The sequence below is a fragment of the Echinops telfairi genome, unplaced genomic scaffold (genome assembly GCF_000313985.2).
Source record: "Echinops telfairi isolate 266 unplaced genomic scaffold, ASM31398v2 ScPeMD7_7469;HRSCAF=8507_0, whole genome shotgun sequence".
In the NCBI taxonomy this organism is placed as follows: domain Eukaryota; kingdom Metazoa; phylum Chordata; class Mammalia; order Afrosoricida; family Tenrecidae; genus Echinops; species Echinops telfairi.
The window spans coordinates 53,757,006-53,777,862 of record NW_022111372.1 but is presented as its reverse complement, the minus strand read 5'-3'; the positions used below and the strand labels follow the sequence as shown (position 1 = coordinate 53,777,862).

Here is a 20,857-nt window from a genome sequence, read left to right as displayed (position 1 = left end):
TGCTAATGCTGCTCTTCCATTCCAGGTGATAGTGAAGACCAGGACGGAATACCAGCCTGAGCAGAAGAACAAGGGGAAATTCCGGGTGCCGAAAATTGCTGAATTTACGGTCAGTGTCTTGATGATGTAGCAGAAAGAGTAAAGGTAAGGCTGGCACCAGCCAGCTCACAAACCCTCTGCTGGCGGACCAGGTGCTGCCCGGGAGTGGAGGAAGGGCCGAGGCTGTGCCTGCACACTGTCTGGAAACCACACTGTCGGGGCCTCTGGGGTGATTTGCACCACAGAGCTTTGCCTCTGAGGGTCTCTCCTGTGCCCCACCCTCTGAGTCTGTGTCACTGCCATGGCCTATCATGTGACCAGTGACACCCACAGCCACAGACTCGTTGCTGACTCACAGTGGCCCCCTGTCGGTTTTCTGAGACTAACTGTTGACTAACTGAATAGAAAGCCCAGCCTTTCTCCCATGGAGTTGCTGTTCGTCTTGAACAAGTGGCTGTGTTTGTGCATAGGTATTGGTACAGTCTGGTGGGACTGGAGTCCTGGCCCTACCTGCCATCAGCCTTGTGGGTGTTTCCGTGATTGTTACTATTTACAGGAGTAGAAAGCCTAGTCTTTCTCCTGTGGGGCTGCTGGTGGCATCGAACTGCCAACCATCCAGATCACAGCCCCAATGCATAACCACTATACCACCAGGGTTGCTAGGCAAGTCACTAAGACCTCAGTTATTGAATGGAGGTAGTTACCTCATCTCCCTTCTATGTTGACTGTGAGGATGAAGTGGGCTACATGCAGAGCCCTTGGATTTGGATGTGATAAGGGGACAATGAGTAGTAGCTATGCTGTGCCAATGGCAATGGGTTTTGAAAGTGAAAATGGCCTTTGGTTGGTTGTCTGGGGACTGGTATGAGTACACAGATAACGACATTGGTCTGTATCTGTCTCTAAACCTCATTTCCCATGCTGAAGCTCTGTTAGCACAGGTGGGTGTGTGAGCGGGGGTGGGGGGCATACCACTGTGTACATGCTCAGGAGGTAGAACATTTTTGGTTGCAGAACCCTGGTGGCACAGCGATTAAGCACTCAGCTGTTAACTGAAAGCTTGGAAGGTTGCATCCCCTCATTGTTCATCCAGAGAAAGATTAGACAGCCTGCCCTGCATCCTTGGAAACCTGTGGGCAGTTCAACTCTGCCCTGTAAGGATTGCTGAGTTCAGAATTCCACTCAATATCCACGAGTGTTTAGTATGGGGAGCCCATCCTGGAGGACGGGCAAAGCTTTGGCATTTTCCTTTATCGTCTCTGCTCAGCTCCCAGTGAATGTGTAGAAGGTTCAAGCTGCCTGCTTGTGTGCACAGGTACCTGTGGGAGAAAGTGGGGGGCAGGGGGGCAATGAAAAGGGTATGTATTGACAAGCAACCCATACACACAGGGCCAGAAAGCAAAGCTGACCTGTTCCACTGACAACAGAGTCCATCAGAAACATGCCCAGATTCATGGACAAGAATGATGCTTATTGCAGTGTTATTTATAAAATCAAAGTAGTGCAGACAATGCTAGACTTCTAGTGACTTTCCCATGAGTCTATATATAAGACCACATTTGCAAGATAGGATATTATTACACAGGTTTTTAAGAATCACTCCCCGCCCGCCCCCAGCCCTAGCATATCTAGTGAGTTTCCGCTCAGTTAAGGGATTAGGAGAGATTTCCATCTTTTTTTTACTTTTCTGTGTTCTCAAGATTTAGATGAAGAGTCGGTGTTGTTTCAATGATTAGAGAAAAATTAGCATTTTTATAAGTTGACTCTTTTTCCCAAATAGAATGCTATGAGTCCGTAATGGAATCACCTCTTATTTTCAGTAGCCAGTGAAAATGATGGCTACGAAGACACGCAGTCGTTGGGACACAGCCTTCAGAGCGGATACTGAGTGAAAAAAGGCTGAGATTGAAATTGTATGTGTTCTAGAATTGGACGACTAAAAAAAGATGTCACAAACGCAGAGGAGGAATGATCTACAAATAATTATACTCATTTCTTTTTAAAAAGTTTTTATTGTGAGCTAAGTGAAGGTTTACTTAGCAGAGCATCAGTTTTACTTGAAAACATTCATGCCCATTTTGCTTCATCTCTTCATCACAATTCCCTTACTGGACCATGACTGATTCCCTTTCCTTCCTGCGTTCCCTGCTTGCAGTCCTCCCGTTGGTGCAACCCTCTGAATGTTGCCATTGGGTATATACTACCCTTTTGATCTCAGCTGGTTGGCGGTCCTATCATGGGAATGTGTTGACTTCCAGACGTGAAAGGTGTCTAAGGACAATTCTTGGGCATCCCACCTGTCACTAGCTGACCAGTCCTCCTGGTCTCCTTTCTGGCTTTGATTCTCCTGTAGTCTGTGCCTCCTAATGTGATCATCGGCAGAGTCAATGGCTGTGGTAGTGGGGCACCATCTGGCCTGAGGGTTGTGGAGGCTGACGTTTGAGGGGCCCATTTGTCCATTGGAAATATTGTTTCCACAGGTCTGGCTTTTCGCCACTCTTCTTTCGGGCAGACAGGGAGGGCCCAATAGTGTTGCACCTTCTCTGGCGGTCTCTGGGGTTCGAAGACCCCAGTTGCTGCTCACCCCAGGGAGTAGAACATGGCCTTTGTGAACTATGTTATATCAGTAGATCTTGGCGTTCCTCAAGATTATAGCCCCGATCCCCCAGAGACTCCAAAGAATTACATTAAACTATTATATGTGACTATGTTATCAATGGTGGGTTTGAGCACTATACATATTTCCTCTCTTCATTCTTCATTCCCATGAGACAGGAAGAGACGGATGTAATTCCAAACTTGTCAGAGGGAAAAGAGGGCTCAGAGAGAGGAAGTGAGCTCACCCCAGTGGTCAGTGGTAAGCAGGTGTGGGAAGCCTGGCTGGGGCTGCTCTTTGTGCTGAGCTCTGCTGCCGAGAACCACTGCTTAGAAGGCAAGTGAGTCAGTCAGGTGAGGGGGGCGACTCTCCAGGGTTCAGGGTCTGTGCAAGACTCCCACCCTCACAGTTCGATTCAGTCCTGGGGTTTCAGGAAGCACAGAAGGGAAGAGGCGGAGCGAAGCAAATTCCTTTACTTCTGTAAAGCTGTGAGCGTTAATTAGCCTGGCCTTCCAATTTCTCACAGTGAGCTCCCTCAGGGCCACGTGGAGGATGCGTGTGCTGGCATGGATGTGGGCACAGGACTCGGAGGTGCTGAGGTAGTAATTAAGACGAGTCCATGCGGAGCAAGCTGCACGGGGCTCGGAGACACAGGCTGGAGGCTGGCTTGGAGGTAGACATTGCAGAACTGTTTAGAGCAGTGGTTCTCCACCTTCCTAATGCCGCGACCCTTTCATACAGTTCCTCAGGTGGTGGTGACCCCCAACCATAACATTATTGTCATTGCTACTTCATCACTGTCATTTTGCTACAGTTAGGAATCCTCATGTAAATATCTGATACGCAGGATGTATTTTTGTTGTTACAAATTGAACATAATTAAACATAATGAAGGCAGAGTGATTAATCACAAAACAATATATAATTATATATTGTGAAATATTTATGTGTTTTCCGATGGTCTTAGGTGACCCGTGTGAAAGGGATCTTTAGAGCCCCAAAGGGCTCGTGACCCTCAGGTTGAGAACCACTGGCTTACTGGTTAGAGAGCCACTGACTTGCACAAACAGTAACGCTCTTGGTTGCTAACTCGGAGGTGCCATGAAAGAAAGGCCTGACAATGTGGACTGAATCATCAGCCATTGAAAACCCCCTGGAGTGCAATTCTCCACCAACCCATGTGGGGTCACCAGCAGTTGGAGCTGACCTAGTTGCAGCTACTTCAGTTCCTGGTTGGAGACAGGGAGAGGTGGGGTGACTCTTAGGTGCTTGGCTTGGCTGTTGGAATCCAAGAGGAAGACGCTGTGCAGGGTGTGTGTGTATGTGTGTGTGTGTGTAAAAACATCAGAGGAACCAGGACACGAGGAGACAGGGCATGTCCTCGGGCTAGTCTGTGAAGAGGAGCTGAAGGCTTCCTTTGGGGGCTGAGTGTGTTAAGCTCATAGCGACCCTACGGGACTGCGTAGAATAGCCCCTGTGGGATTCTGGGGCTGGGAATCTTTCGGGGAGCAGACAGCTTCATCTTTCTACCATGGAGCAGGGTCTGGAACTCCTGACCTTGTGGTTTCCAGCCCAACTTGTAACCTTCTGTGCCACCAATGAGTGTTTGTGTGAAGCAGCTGAGTAGCTTCTTAAGGGACACCTGGGCTTTAGGGCTAGACCCACCTGGGCCTCTCAGTTCTTGGCCCTGAGACTTCTTAGCTTCATGCTCTTTCGCACATCCCTTTACTTCTCGGAACTCCCAGTTCCTCATCGATAAAATGAGGCAGAATCCTGAGCTAAAAAATAGTGCTGGCCCTAGATATAGTCTTGAAAATCAAACCAAGTCCAGCCATAGGCTCGAACATCAAACCAAGCCCACAGCATCGAGCTGATTCTGCCTCAGACCCTAGATGACAGAGTAGAACCAACCGCACCCTAGGGTTCCAAGACTGTAAACCCTGATGGGAGCAGATAGCCTGGTCTTTCTGCCCTGGAGTTTCTGGGGCTTTGAACTGCTGACCTTAGGGTTAGCAGCCCGACACTTACCTGCCACTGCCACTGGGGATCCTTAGACACACTCAAGATGCCTTTTCTGCTTCATGGGTTCTAAGCTTCCTGGCTAATTAGCTGTTGTGGGGGGTGGGTGGGTGGGGCAAGGCTCTGGGCACCCTTCCTGGCTCTTCTCCAGGGGAATGTGCTTGGGAAACCGCGGATGAGCTGCTAAGTGGGCCGCTGGCTCAGTGTCATGATGCATGGACCAGCCTGGCTTTGCACGCTGCTGATCTCTATGTGTACTGGGAAGGTTAGGCTATCTCTCAGCACATCGGTTAAAGCACGGATAGTCATAACTGATCCAAAATGCTTGTACAGCCACTTTTTAAGCCTATTAACCATCTTGTGAGTGAAGGAGTCTTATGGTCCCCATTTTACAGATGAGGAAACTGACCAATCCTCAGAGAAGCGAGGTGACTTAGCAAGGAGTGTCAGAACGAAGCCAGAGCTTGGCTCTGTGATTCCATGTCTCCACACACGCTACAGCTCCTGAAGCTGCCCTGGGGTAGCTTGTCCTCGCCAGTGTGGGGCTGGTCTGCCTCCTTTCCTGCCTCCCTTCCTCCGTTGTGTTTATTAATAACCACTCCGTGCAGGGATGGATGCTTGGAGACACAAAAGTGTTGTTAGGTCTGTCTGACTACAGCACATGCACAACAGATAGAAACATTACTCAGTCCTGGCCAAGCCTCCCAGTTGTTACGTGGGATCTCATTGTTGCAATCACTACATTAGTCCATCTCATTGAAGGTCTTCCTGCATTTTGCTAGCCCTCTCTTTTACCAAGCATGAGGTCCTTGTTCGGGGACCGGACACTCCTGATCACATGTCCAAAGTACATGAGCTTGAAGTCTCATCTTGCGTACTTCTCAAGAACATTTTGGCTGTGCTTCTCCCAAGAGAGGCTTCCTGGTTCTTCTTGCAATCCACGATGCTTTCAGTAGTCTTACCAGCACCATAAGTCAAACACATCCATTCTTCTCTGGTCTTCCGGGTTGAAGCATCCAGATAGGTAAGGCCAAATCCCTCTCTCAAGGAGCTTGCCCCTATGTGGATTCAACATGAATTGCTTCTGCTCCCTTCTCAGCTGTACAGGCATCAACCCCTCCAGGTTGCTTCCCCTGGCCCCCTGAGCCTGGTCGGTGCTTTCCCTGGGCTCTGCAGGGTTCAATGGGGGCCTCCATCTCCACTGTGCAGTCTCTGGTTCTTCCTGCATCTGTGGAGACCCCCTACCCCTCTACCCGCCTTCCCCTCCAGTTCCTGGAGTGCTGGGATGTGTCTGGCCCTCTCAGTCTTCCCATGGAGAGCAGACCCCGGCAGAGCATGGGTGTTGGGATGTGTTGCAGCGTGAGCCCCAAGTCTTTGGGGATGTATTTCAGTATTCACCCCTGCAGTGAGGGCGATTCCGGGGTTGAGAGGTCTGGCTCTTATCGTTCACCTGGAGAGGCTTACAGGCCAGGCCCAGAGCAGTCCTCAGGGACCAGAACTCATCATTCTTTTTTTGTTGTTGAAGTAATTGTTTGCTTTTTTTTTCATTAAAAAAAACATTTTATTAGGGACACACACAACTCTTTTCACAATCCGTACATACATCATTTGTGTCCAGCACATTCGTACATATGTTGCCATCATCATTCTTGAACTCATCATTCTTGTCAGGTAAGTGGACAGATTAACAACAACAACAAAAGTGGAGTGGGGGAAGAACTGAGAGGGCTAATCCTTAGTAACCAACTGGTGTCAAAGACAAAAGCAGGCTTCTGTTCTCAGGGCATCTAATCGAATCCAGTCTCCCAAGCAATGAAGTAGTGTGCCTGCCAAGTGCTCAGAAACTGGATTCTACCCCCTTATTAATACATCTTAAAAACCACTTCGATAGGGGAGGGCTCACCTCAACTGGATTCGTTTCTCATAGGGGAGAGAGGGAGAAGACCAGTCAGTTCCTGACATATAACATTGCTCTATGGCCACCACAAATCAACAGACGCTCCTACAAGGGTGCTCAGTGTAACTTACTGGAAATCCAAGTCAAGAGGTAGTAGCGTGGGGGGGTGGAGGGGGGGAGCATGTCTGTCTTGGGGAAGATGATTACATTCCCATTGGTGGGTAAATCAACCTGTCATTGGGAAAAATGCTTAACATTATTTATTTAGCCCCTCAATGGTAGAAGACACCCAGTATTATGTTCTTAATTGTTTTTTCCCCCCTTAGTTTCTATGCAGTCCTTGGTGACCCAGGCCACGTGCTGTAGACTTCTGGGACTATACATTCTGTCCTTTTGAGGTGCACAACCTCTTCCATAGGTCATATCAGAAGGACCCAATTTGGAAATTCCATGAAGCAAACTAGACTTTGCCTTGTAAGAGTCTAGACACACTTGTAGCAGAACTGAACCATGCCTTTGAACTTAAGGCCAAGACACCCCAGTGTGAGAAGAAGCTGATGACTGCTCTCCCAAGGCTGTGGATTTGGAAATCATCGGATTTGGGTGCCCATCTCTTGCTTTGAGGGTGCATAATCAATGGCCACTCAAGACTTAAAACAAAAACCCAAACTGATGTCAGTGGGCTTTTATTAAAAATGACAATGAATAGAACAAAGTCCAAAATGATGATGAAAGAGATCAGGTTTAGTGGTGAGATAGAGACCGGTAGAACCCCTGAGACGATGGCCGTTAGTCACTCTTTGGGTGTGATATTGAACTCACTCCACTGGCTCAATTTTCAACTCAACAATTGATCCTTAAGGTGAATTGTAACCCTTGTGAGGTACGCATACCTTAGATTCAAAGGCTTAGAAAAACAATCATCTGAGATTCAAAGGACAGCAATGACCAAAGGACAAAGTTCAGAAGGGTTAGGAAAGAAGGGGGAACGGAAACAGGAACCACAGAGAGGGAGTGGTGCAAGGGATGCCATGTTGTGGGGATTGTAAGCAGTGGGGTGAAACAAAACATGGATGAATCATTGACTAGAAAACTGATGTGCTCTGCAACCGTCACCCAATTCACAATGAAGCGTCAAAAGAAAAGACAAATAGACAAGCAAAACAAAACCCCAGGTTTGATTTCAGGCCTAGCAATATAAGGGCCGGACTTCATTTTACTGTCCCATTCCTTCTACTCCTTGTGCTCCTACTAAGCTCTTGTCTTGGGATTGGAGTTTCCCATGCTATCCCATTGAGTGATCCCAACATACTGGGCAGGTAGGGTTATGGCCAACTTGTCAAAGAAAATAGGGTGGGGAAGCCGGTTGAAAGACCCAGGAGCCTTTCCTCAGCACAAGGTCACCTGCATGGGGTAGAAGAGGTTGATGAGGTGCTGAGAAGAGTAATGGAGAGTATAAAGAGCCCCCTAGAGGGTGCTGCTGAGACAACTTACCTGCCACATTGTTCTTTCCCTTCCTCTGTAAGACAAAGGGGCGAGGGGCTCAGCACCAGGTACATGGCATCATCGTTGGCATTACCCATTGGCCTGTGGTGTCCCTACTGATTATACCATGAGCTCCTTGAAAGCAAGGATGGCATTGTCTCAGGTTTTAACTTCACTGGTGCTCCCTGCAACACTCACTCAGGAAGAGCCATGTCGAAGTGCCAGAACCAGACTCCCCATGTTGGTTGACGTGTCTCATAGACATTAGAGTCTAGTCCTCCAGAACGTCTCCACTAGCTGGTCCCACTCTACCACATCTGTTCACTCGAATCATCCCCCACCCCAGCCTCCTTCGTGGCTCCTCTGTCCTCCTTCTCAGTCTTTTCTGTTCTTCTCACTCCCCCAGAGGGCAAGTGCCTGTCCCAGAATGGATTTCCCGTGCTCACAACCCTTCAGTGCCTTTCCTTTGCTTAACAGCCTCTTGCTACGGGCGATAGCGGTCTCACCTTCCATGTGGGGCACCCTGGTTGATGCCTGGTGGCATCGTGGGTTATGCCACAAGATCAGTAGTCCCAACCCAGCAGCCACTCTGTCGGAGAAAGATGAAGCTGTCTGCTCCCATACAGATGCTCAGTCCAGAGAATGTTGGGAAGCACGTCCTCTGTGTTCTATAGGGTCGCTATGAGTTGAAATCAACTCAGTGGCAGTGGATTTGATTTGGGAAGGAGAGGAAGTGGGGGTGGGGCGGGGCTTTTGTTGTAGAGGATCCAGGTTCAATTTTTGGCCAATGCACCTCATGCATGGCTACCTGTCAATGAAGGTTTACATGCTGCTATGCTACTGAACGGGTTTCGGCAGAAATACTGGATATGAGAGTCTAGGCAGGAAGCCTTGATGAGTCAGTTCTGCAAAAACAGGCAGTAAAAACGCTATGGATCTCAATGGTCTTTTCCACAACCGCTCATGGGACTGGCATAGAGCAGGCAGCATTTTGTTCCATTGCACATGCTGTTTCCATGAGTCAGGGGTTGACCTGACAGCAGCTAATGGTTGACTCATTCTGCCATTTGGCCGATTCTCTATTCATCCAACACCCAATGCAAATGCTCCCTGGTCTGTGCCATCTTGCCTGGCCTCATATGAAGCTGTCCTTTCTGGTTTGGACTCCGGAACCCCCTGGATGACCCTCCTTTTTGCACGGCTTATCCCTGTGTTGGCATAACTGAGGGGCCTGCTGTGCCTTCCACTGGCTAGACCCTGCCCTCCTGGATCCCAAGGAGGCTGTCTTCTTCAGCTTGGTACCCGAGAGCTAGCCAACGCCTGGCCCGAGTAGACCCCAAGAGATAGCATCCATACAGGAGTGAACAAGCGAGCGAGCAGACAAGAAAAGCGGTGCTGCTGGCTGACAACCTCCCCCACGATGAGACCAGAGCTCCACAGGCGGTATCTGTATTGAGAATCTACATTGTGGGCAGTATCTGTATTGAAAATCTGTATTGTTGGCGGTATCTGTATTGAAAATCAGCCTCCTGTCACTCCTTCTAAGCTTCTGGGTGGCGACACACTCTTAAAAATGCCGGCTTCCTGATGACCCCCATTCCCAGGGAGGTGAGGTTCCATTTGCTTCTCCCAGTTTATTATGTATTTTTAAATCAAAACTCCAGGGGCTGCCATGCCATTGGTGGAATGCTCAGATTTGCTGACAGCGGCAAATGGAGATAAGAGATTTTACTTTATTATCTGTTGTCCTTGGTTTTTATGACTCTCCATTAAAAAAGAGATTCTGAGGCAAGTTATTAAAAAAGCCTACCTGCTGGGTGAGGAGCAGAGTCCTTATTTGCCTCTGAAAGAATTTACACATGAGCACTTGGTGGAGGAAGGCTGTGTTAGTATTTAATGTTGATTATTCCACTTCTGGCCAAGGTTTTATTGAAAATCAAAACAAAGAGGCTGGCCTATGTTTTTGGCTCGGTGCTTTCTCTTCATCTGAGGGAGTTGTATGATTGGAGCTCTCTTCTCTATATTACTTAGGTACTTACTATTATTTTTCACAAAGCATTTCCCTGAGAGAATATAAGAAGGATGTGTTCGGGGTTGGATGAGGATCTGGGAGCATTAGGTGACCACCTTGAAGCCAAATGACTGGGCTATTTTCATAGCTAGTTTCTCTCTCTCTCAATCCAAACAAACATGGCTAAATACATGTCTCACTAAAGTAAGTCATTTGTTAGTAAATAGTGAATGTTGTGAAGAAGCATTTGATGTGCCAACCAGGAACTGATTGTTAAATGTTTGCCAGTCAGTTACTAAACTGGTGGAAACTTAGAATCAATCAGGGTGGGAGTACTTATATCATGGAAATGGGCAAACACGACACATCAGGGCTTTCTTTCCTCTCAAGAGAGCTGATTTACCAGTGCACCCCTGGGTGCGACGTAACGTGGAAGAGGAGGAAATGCATGGGCTGAAGGTTTGACCCGGTGGACTTGTGTGAACTAAAGGAAGCGGATTTCCCTCTCTGGACCTGCACGCCCTGATCTGTAAAACGGGGACAACGATGTCTCTGTCATGAGCCAGTTCCCCTGTCGGTTCCACAGTGGCCCAATCAATTAGGTAAGCACATGGAGCGCTGTGTCCCATGTTGGTGCTGCTCATTGCCATTGAGTCTGTTCCCAACTTATGGTGACTCCATGAACCATGGAACGAAACACAACCATCCTCATGATGGGTGGGGATTGGACTATAATGATCTATAACATTTTCATTGATGGAATTTTTGGAAGGAGATCATCAGGACTTTCTTCCTAGTCTTTCTTTGTCTGTAGGCTCTGCTGATTCCTGTTTAGCATCATAACAGCATGTAAGTCTCCAGGGACAGATGGGTGGTGACTTGGCATGAGCTGCACGAGTCAGGGCTTGAACCTGTCACTCTCACGGAAGGTGAGAATTCTATCAATGGTTCCATAAGAATGGCTCCATCCTCTTAGATTTGGGGGGAGAGGGGTTTACCAAGATCTCGGGCTGGGTGGAATTCTTCCTAGGCTGGATTCCCAAGGAGCGCCTGTGGGCTCTGCGTCTCCAGTGACCTTGCTCTGGTCCAGGAGGTCCTCCTGGCCGCCTTCTTTTCTTGGGGCCAGGATCTGGCCCTCCACCTCCATCGCACTTCTTCCGTCCATTATGAGCACTCTCCAATGGGATCATCAGACTTTTCCCTATTTGAATCATCTTTGATGACTCCCTACTTCCTACAGACAGTGGTGGCAAGTCCTCAGTATGGAATCGAAGGCTCCTTTTTTGGGGGAGGGAAGGGGCTTGTTTTCAGATTCACTTCCTACACTCCCAGTGCTCTTGGCCTCTCCCAGTTTGGAGAAACGATCATGTATTTTCACGCCCCCTGGCCTCTGCCCTTGAGCTTCTCCCTGCTTGTCTTGCCCTCCCACTTCTTTGTGAACCAGCTCAGCTCTCGCTTCCTCTGGGTATTTGTCCTGCCTTCCCGGGTCAGTTCATGACAGCAGAGGCTTTTCCCTGTGTTCCCCGTACACCACTGCGTGCCAAAGAGACCTGACTAGGTTTCTGAAACACACGCTGAAGGTAGAGCTTACTAATGAGATTGCAAATTCCATGTTCATGGAAAGTAAACCGGAATTGTTATTATTATTATTCATAATTAATGAATAGCAAACCCCCCCTCTCCCCATTTTATTGAACTCTCATTAAGTACTAGGTACTTTGCTCATCATTTTCTACTTTAACTTTACTGTAATTCATGAGAGAGGTATTCTTTTCAAGACGCTGCTATGTTGCTAGGTGTATTGTGTAGCACGTAGCCAATGCACAGCAGAACAGAACACTGCCTGGTCCTGGGCCAACCTTATAATGGTTACTCCGTTTGCACCCATTTCTGCAGCCACGGTAGCAACACAACCCGTTGGGGTTCTTCCTCTTGTATGCCGACCCTCTACCAAGTGGGATGTCCCAGGATCAGCATGGCCAGTTAAAGTACGGAGGGCTGAATCGTCAATAGTGGAAGAATGAGGCTCTTTTGTGAACTGAGAAGTGTGTGTATGCGTGTGCGCGTGTGTGTGCAAGTAAAGCACTCTGGAGACATTATAAGCATTTGGCTGCTAACCACAAGCTCAGCAGTTCAAACGCACCCATTGCTCCTCAGGAGAAAGATGAGGATGTCTGCTTCCATCAAGATGTGTAGACTGAGCCAAAGGGGCCTTCTCATCTGTCTTTTAGAGCTCTTCTGGGTCTGAATCCACTCAATGGCAGTGGGTGGTTTGTGCACACATTTGTATGCCTGTATGTGTGTTTGTAGTGTGCGTATGGGTGCATGTATGCACCTGTTGGTGCATATGTATGTGTCAGCTTGTCGGTATATGTGTATGTTTCTCTATGTGTGTGTGTATGAACCAGGGGGCTTCAAAAAGTCTGTGGAAAATAGAATGAAAAGCCAATGGGGCTTGTCCATGAACTTTTTGAAGTCCTCTTGTGTATGTGTACGTGTGTGCATGATGTGTGCGCGTGTCCTCTTCAGTATATACCATCGTTTAAACTAGGACTCCTGCCTGTTTGGGGTTTCCCCTTTGGGGTTCCTATTTGACCAAATAAAGCGAAGCTGAGCCACGGCCCCCACAAGGCTGAGCTTCTGCTCCGCCGAACTGCGGGCGACTTGGAGAGCTGGGTTCCTCCGCGGCCTGAGATGCACTTAACGAAAAGCAAGGAGAGAAGGGCCACCTTTCCAAGGGAGCAGTGCCACTTGCCTCAGCCTCGTCCTGTCGCCCGCAGCCGGGACGGGGCCTCAGCCTGGGTGGGAGGGGCCCTCCGGATCGCTCAGTGATGATGGTCAGTGTGATTGCCCACCCCTCCCCCCGCCCCCCACCCTTTCATGTGTGGTGTTTAAGTTTCTGGAACCGCCAGAGGAAGACAGGCCCTAACAAAGTGGCTGTATGTGCAGCTTGCATGTCATCACCGTGTTCTATAAAATTATAAGAAAGTGAGTTGTCATAGCAACCGCCATATAGGCCTGCTTCTTCCTGGAGATACTGGCAAGCTACTCCGCTCTGTGGTCCAGGCAGTTGGGTTCTCGAAGGGGATGAATGCTCACTGGGGTGATAATCACTGACTCCTGTGGGTGAGCCAGGCTCCCATTCGGCACAAGAGGCACTCAGCCTCACTAGCAGTCCGACGGACCTTCTCTGAATGCTGGCTTCACAGCCCACTGGTGATGTGACCTTGGGTCAGCCACCTCCCCCCGCCACCAGTGCTCACTCCTGTGGCGGGTTGCGGACAGAGCTCGTGCCTGGAGAGTCTGGTACCCCGCCTGGCACACTGTAGGAGGCTGATAGCTACGGAAAATCAAGATGGTTGAAAGTAGAGGGGGTGGAAGTTTTCACAATCACTAAAAAAAGTCTTATTGATTTCGGGAGGCTCTGTGCCTGGAAAACTTGATCAGCTGAACAGAACTTCTAGACGGAATCATGTTCATGATGAAAGAAAGTTAAAGAAGAGTGAGGGAATGAGAGATTGAGAAAAAAGGAGATGGGGGCGAGGGAGATGGATGCACACGTGCTCACACACACAGGACAAGTGAAGATTTCCCCAGAAGCAATCGATTTGGAGGAAATTCTCCCAATTTGTTTGTATTGCCTTTCTCTGAGGCTAAAGGGTAGTTGGAGGGGAAATGCCAATCTCAAAATATTCTCTATGGCAGCAGTTCTCAAGCTGTGGGTCTCAGCTCCTTTGGGGGTCTAACAACTCTTTCACAGGGGTCGCCCGATTCATAACAGTAGCAAAATTGCAGTTATGAAGTAGCAACGAAAATAATTTTATGGTTGAGGGTCACCACAACTTGAGGAATTGTATGAAAGGGTGGCAGCATTAAGAAGGTTGAACCACTGCTCTAGGGAATGAGAGAACCTGGTTTCTTGTCTCCCTCTCTGGGCCTCAGTTTTCCCATCTGTACAGTGAGCTGGGGTCTAAGGGGGGGTTGGTTCCTCAGGGCCTTTCTGCCTGTGATGTTCTAGGACTGAGGGTGAAGCCACCCCCCTGCCACAGGGGACATTTGACAATGTCTGGAGGGATTTTACTTTGTCACAACTAGGGGTTGGAGGATGCTGTGTGAGTGTGACTGGCATTCGGTGGGTAGAGAGGCCAGGGATGCTGTTAAACATCCCACAATGCACAGGAAAGTAATGTTCAGCACTGGAATAGCCCTCCTAAAACACCCAGGTGTTTACTCTCCTACCCACTACTGTCCAGCCAATTCTGACTCATTGCAAGCCTAGACAGACTTTCTGAGACAGTAAATCGCTTCAGGAGCAGACAACCTCATCAAGGGGGCTGGTGGTTTTAAACTTGTGACCTTGCAGTTAGCAACCCGACACTGATTCCACAGCACCACCGTGTGTTTCCTGGAGCTGAAAGCAGGAATCATGGCCGCCATTGCCCCAAGATGGGTACTGGGAGATTTTTCAGTCCTAGAAAAGAGCCCAGAGGCATAGACAGAAAAGCTTTCTCTAGGTCACAGGGAGCTTATTAGAAACTAGGCCAGCAGCAGGTGGTTCCTCTGAGCGTCTTTCTCCCTCGGGACTGCAATGCTCTAACCTGCCCATGTGTGATTGTTGCATGGGCAATGTACAATGAACAGAATGCAATGTTCAGGCTGTAAACTAGCTTTATTTTTTCTATAGAGGAAGATAGAAATAAATGTCCCATATATTTTTACTTCCCTCCTCATTTCCAGCACCCATCTTTGATCTTGACATTGCTAGCCACAGCCTGTGTGTTTTCTGACATTCACATATGATCATTTCCTTCCCCTTCTTAAAACCAGTCTGAGGCTTCCTCTGGCCTTCAGGATAAAGTCTGAACTCGATGCTTATTGTACCTGTGCCTTTGAGCCTGTCTCTTGATCAGTCCTTCAGCGTTGTCTCCTGCCAGCCTCTGTACTTCTCACTTTAACTTACTACATTTCCACCAATCTAAATCCTAGGCAGTGATGGCTCAGATGGAAAATGCTCGCCTTCCGCGCGGGAGGCCAGGGGTTGATTCTCAGTTAATCATGCATAGCCATCATCCACTCTCAGTGGAGGACTGGCTGTTGCGATGAGGTTGGACAGGCTTCAATGGAGCTGGCAGACTAGGATGGATAGGAAGAAAGGCCTGGTGACCTACTTTTGAAAATGAATCAGTGAAATCCTTTGGATCATGATGGTATGAGAGACAACTGTGTTCTACTGTACATGAGGTCACCATGTCATGGGCCAACATGGTAGCAGCTAGCAACAATCACTGAAACGACTTCCCGAGTCTTCAACACACTCTCCTGTCTCACCGCCACTGCACTGCCTCCGCTTCTGTGCTTCGATCATTCCTTCTGCTTGGAATGACTTTGGCTTCCACATGATCTGTTCATCTCATCACTTCATGAAGGATACCTGGCCTAACAGTAACTTGCTCTGTCCCGATGGTCAGAACTACAACTCAGATCATAGCATGGAAGGTAGTTGCATAGTGTCTGCTAAACCACAGAGACTCATAGATTAGCCAAGTAGACATGTAATATTAGCCAACACACTAGCTACCCTGGGGCCTTGTGGACCATAAGTGTTCAGTAGCTTTTCTCTGTGAGAGCAATACACGAAGACTTTGTCTTTGGAGACCTTAGTCACTGAGGAAGAGGTGGTTAAATTCCCTCCTTTCTGCAGTTATTTTATTCAATTTCACATGGCCCTGTGAGAGCTCAGGAGTCTCTGTGTGGTGAAAGCAGTTATGCACTTAGCTGCTAACTGATAGCTTGGTGGTTTAACTCTACCAGAGGTGCCACTGAAGAAAGGCCTGGTGATCTATTTCTGAAACACCGCTATTGAAAACCTGCTGGAGCAGTTCTACTCTGCCCCATATGGAGTTGCCATGAGTCAGAGTTGTCAGGGGGGGCGGCCACTTGATAACGATTGGTTACTGGTTCTGAGAGCCTGAGCTCTCAAGGGCAGAACCTGTTCTGGATTCAGCCCTCTAGCCCTTATCACAGCCAGTCTTTGGGGTCCCTAGAACAGCAAACCCAGCAGAGTGTATATAAATACAGTGAAATCAACTTCTAGGAGATGGCCTGCACAATTGTGAGGAGACTAGCAAATCCCACATCCAGTGATGTACAGATCTCTGCTGGCTTGCGTGGTTGTAGGAGCTCATGAACCCAAATCTGCAGGTCAGGTAGCAGGCCAGTGGCTTTTGCAGACTGATGGTCCAAGAACTGAAGGTCAAGTGACAAGAAGAACGCAGGATGAGGAGAGTGGAATATCCACTTATATACTAGAGGCAGGCCACACCCCTAAGGAAACACCCCTTTCAAATGATTGGCTACTCACTCAGCTCCTAACAGGGAAGGTGGTTACATAGTGTCTGCTAAACCACTGAGACTCATGCATCAGCCACGCTGACATAGAATAGGAAGCACCACGCTCTATCTTGGGGCCTTGAGGCCAATAAGTGGTCAGAGCCCTTCTTTGTGACAGCAACACACGGATACTTCTGTGCAAAACCCCAGCAGTACAGAAGAGCCCGAAGAGCGTTGATGGAAAGTTTTCCTTCCTCTCTAGTCATAGCCTTTTCTCTTGAAATATATGCTGGGCCCTAGAAACACTCGGAGAGAAAGATGGGCCTGTGTGCTTCCTTCACGTGGTGTCCCAGAACCGGATGGAGGCTTGCTATGAGTGGAGATCAGCTTGATGGCAGGGTGTACACAGTTCACATGGTACCTCCTCGTCACAAGGATCTGTGTACATTTGCATCAATTAAAATGGATACAATGCAACGCTTAATTCCTCACTTGTACTAGCCACAGTACAAGTGTGCCCAGTAGGCACAGGCGGCTCCAAAACACCCAGACTCACTGCCAGTGAGCCTGTTCCTACTCATATAGACCCAACAGGACAGAGTAGACCTGCCCCTGTGGGTTTCCAAGATGATAGCGCTTTATGGGAGTAGACAGCCACCTCTTTCTCACATGGAGCACCAGATGATTTTGGGCTGCCAACCTTGCAGGTAGCAGCCCAATGCATAACCCACCTCCACCAGGGCTGCTCACAAGGGGCTAGTGGTTACCATACTGGACAGTTCACATTTACAGGACATTTCTGTCCCTCTCAGAAGTTCTATTGGGCAGTCTCGGAATAATCTCCTATGTAACCATCTGGAGACATTTTCTATTTATCAGCATATACATGCATTTGTATATGCATTTATGCATATAGACATTGGGTATCCTCTTTCATTTACTCAAATGGGCCCGTTGCACACACATTCTTCTAGACCTTGCTTTTCTTCCCTCTTAATAATATATCTCAGAAATCCTTGAGATCAGCACATTGAAATCATTTGTTCTTTTTCATGGCTGTTGGAGGCTGCTTCACAATCTTTCTCAATTAGTCTCCTATTATTCCTGTTCTAGCTTTCAGTCTTCTGCCAGCAAAACACCCCGCAGTGGACTTCCTTGTGTGTGTGTGTGTTTTCATAAAATCAGCTCTCCTTCCTGAAGTCTCCGGGTACTATAAACAGTTAACGAACTTGGCGGCTGATCTAAAGGTTGGAGGTTTGAGTTCAGGCCTGCCAATCTCCTGCAGAACACATAGTCCTTGAAGACCATGTGCAGCACAGTCCGCTCTGACACACGGGGCTGCTGCGAGTCAGAATGGACAAGCAGCCCCTGCGACTTTCTTCAGGCCACACCCACGGCGCCCAGGGTTTGCTTCTAATGGAAGGACTAGTGGTGTGAATCCATCCAGAGGTGCTTTGACAAAAAGGCCGGGCGACCAAGTTCTAAAACAAGCACTGCTATGGAAACCCTTATGGAGAGCCATTCTACTGTGAAACATGCAGGGCTACCAAGACTCCGAATCGACTGGAGGGAAATTGGTTTCCATAGGGACTAGTAGTATGTTCCTCCCCACTTGGTCAATGCCAGGTTTTAGCACATGTTAGACGTTAGCCAATCTGAGAGATCGAAGATAACTGCTCATCTTTGCTTCACCTTGCATTTCTTTCACGAGGTAAGACCACAGCCTCTTTCTGGGTGTCTGTGGACCTGTTTGGTCTTGGGTCTCCTTCCTGCCAAAGCTCTTGCTTGGTGGCTCTCTTGCCTGCTCTTGCCTGGTCTCTTTATCATACCAGGGGCCTGCCTGTCTAACTTGCTTGGTATTTCCCTCAGTTTGTGCTCATCCGCCTGGCTTTATTTAGGGTGTAACTTCTTTTTCAGTCTCATGGCATTTCTTACTTTTGCTTTACACAAATTTGTCACAACCTCCAGGAGTCCTAAAGGAAAATATGGATTTATTCAGTAACATAACAATCAAGGCTGTCAACAATGAAACAGAAAAACTTCCTCTAGTTCTTAAATGCCCCCACCCACCCCCACTATCATGATCCCAATTCTTCCTTACCAATCCGGCTAGACCAGAGGATGTACACTGGTACAGATAGGAACTGGAAACACAGGGAATCCAGGGCAGATGGTCCCTTCAGGACCAGTGGTGTGAGTAGCGATACCGGGAGGGGGGAGGGAAGGTGGGGTAGAAAGGGGAAACCGATTACAAGGATCTACATATAACCTCATCCCTGGGGAATGGACAACAGAAAAGTGGGTGAAGGGAGACATTGGACAGTTTAAAACATGTCAAAATAATAATTTATAAATGATCAAGGATTCATGGGGGGTCAGGGAGGGAGGGGAAAAATGAGGAGCTGATAGCAAGGGCTCAAGTAGAAAGCAAATGTTTTAAGAATGATGAGGGCAACAAATGTACAAATGTGCATGACACAATGGATTGTGATAAGAGTTGTATGAGCCCCTAATAAAAATGATTTAAAAAAAATCAAGGCTCTCTCCTACTCTAAACTCATGTTTTCTTCTAGCACTTTTATGACTTTGTTTTTTATGTTAACATTTTGGCCTGTCTGGGGTTTGTCTCTCCATGCAAAGAATAAGGTGGGAACTCAGCATTATTTCTTTGTAAGTGGCAGTCTGCCAGTTGTTCCAGCACTACTTGCTAATCCTCCCTCCAAATCTGATGGGCCCTTTCTTTCATGTGCTGAATTCTCTTCCATTGGTCTGATGGTTTTTATCTTACACCAAATTATGTCAATTACTGCATTATACAATATATTCCAACATCCATATGCACTGTTCTCCCTTATTTTTAAGAAACTTCGTATGCGTGCTTTGCACATTTTCTTTTTTACAAATACATAAATAAATATTACCTATTAAATACAGATTTAGTTTTAAAATAAACTGAGGGAAGCTATATCATTTGAATATTGAATCGTTCATTCTAAAACCAAGGTTTAACTTGATATCTGTGCAATTATGTTCCCATATCTCCCAGATGAGTTTCACAGTTCATGTTGAGTATACACCAGTCATTTATCTATCTTTGGTAGTTATTATAAAAGGGACATTTTGTTCCATTATACCCTCTAGCTGGTTATTATTTACACTTAATTCAAGATGTGTTTGAATTTCATGCCCTTATTTCTCACAAAGCATTTGCTGACTTTACTTACTGTTGCTAATAATTTCCTTTAAATTTGATTCTTTGGATTTTCTAGCTCAATATTTGTATCCTCATCAGTAATACTGATACAGACTTGTCCTTCCTGATATTTATTTTAGGCTTAAGCATTAAAAAAAAAAACTTCTTCTTTCTAACTTTTAGGCTCCTTGTATTGTTTTCTTGTCTAATTGCATTGGCCAATACTTTCAGATGTATTACTTCTAGCATTTCACCATTTAAATTAGGATGGATGTTTAATTGCTGTGGCCGTGTTTTCTCTTCTCTCAAATGCCCTTCATGCCTTCGCAAAATACAAAATGTGTTTACAGAGATGATCGTCTGGTTTCTTGCTCGACTCGGTAATAGGGTAAATCACACTAATAGACCTCCAGACAGCACAGTCTGTTTGCTGCCCTCAGTTCGATCACGGCGAGTTTTCTTTGGGTGTGGTACTGGATCCTGATTGCTACTACGCTATCTAAATTAACACTGTGAGGCTGTGCTCAATGTTTTTGCACTATGTTCGTAAGCTATGATGTTATGCTGTCTGTAAAAAGAAAATCTATTTGTTTTCCTGTTTGTACGCTCTAGAAGAGCTAAAGGAATAGAAAACATCTCTTGATGTTTTAAAAGCAGAATCAGCCTGTAAAACTACCTGGCTAAGGGTTTTGGGTAGCGTGTAGGTAGTTTTCCGTGAAAGTGTAAAGAATCACTACGTAGGTCCCTTTGCATCCAGCTACCTCTCCATAGCTTTGAAAGGCTACATTTTGGGGGGTGTTCATGGCCGTTCTCATCATTGCTCCATGCAGCGATTTCTCTCCAAGTGGCCCTATTATGCCAGTAAGTATTACAGAGTAGCTGCCATGTCTCCGTCAGTCCCGGGCCCGTGATATGGGTGTCCACGGAAGCATAGGGCTGACACTTGGTGAACACATGTGCTATAGAGCAGAACTGACCATGATCTCATGTTCCTGGGATGCTGGCACACAGTCGAAGCCATCACTTAGGAGAATCTGGGCGTTAAAGCAACCTCATTCATCTCTGATGATTCCTAGAGCTCAGGGCTCTGTATTTACAGTTGATCCTGTAAATACACACGTTTGTCATCTTTGGAAAGAAAGTGCCATATCTCCCTCTGGACTGTGCACACTGGTGCAACCCATGGTATTTCCTCGTTGTGTTGGCATCAGGCCCGTCTTTGATGCCAGTCTGCAGAGCAGAACAGAGCAGAACTCATCACAGTCGCCTTCCTCCCTGGCTCAGCCA

General features: G+C 47.4%; 1 protein-coding gene across 1 annotated transcript in view; it reads left to right on the top strand.

Moving 5' to 3' along the window:
- Positions 1-20,857, top strand: part of NSG2 (neuronal vesicle trafficking associated 2) — a 63,823-nt gene that overhangs the window by 20,443 nt on the left and 22,523 nt on the right. Inside the window, exon 3 of the mRNA XM_004696798.3 lies at positions 26-109. Within this exon, the coding sequence (XP_004696855.1) occupies positions 26-109 (84 nt within the window). The remainder of the gene's footprint in view (positions 1-25; positions 110-20,857) is intronic.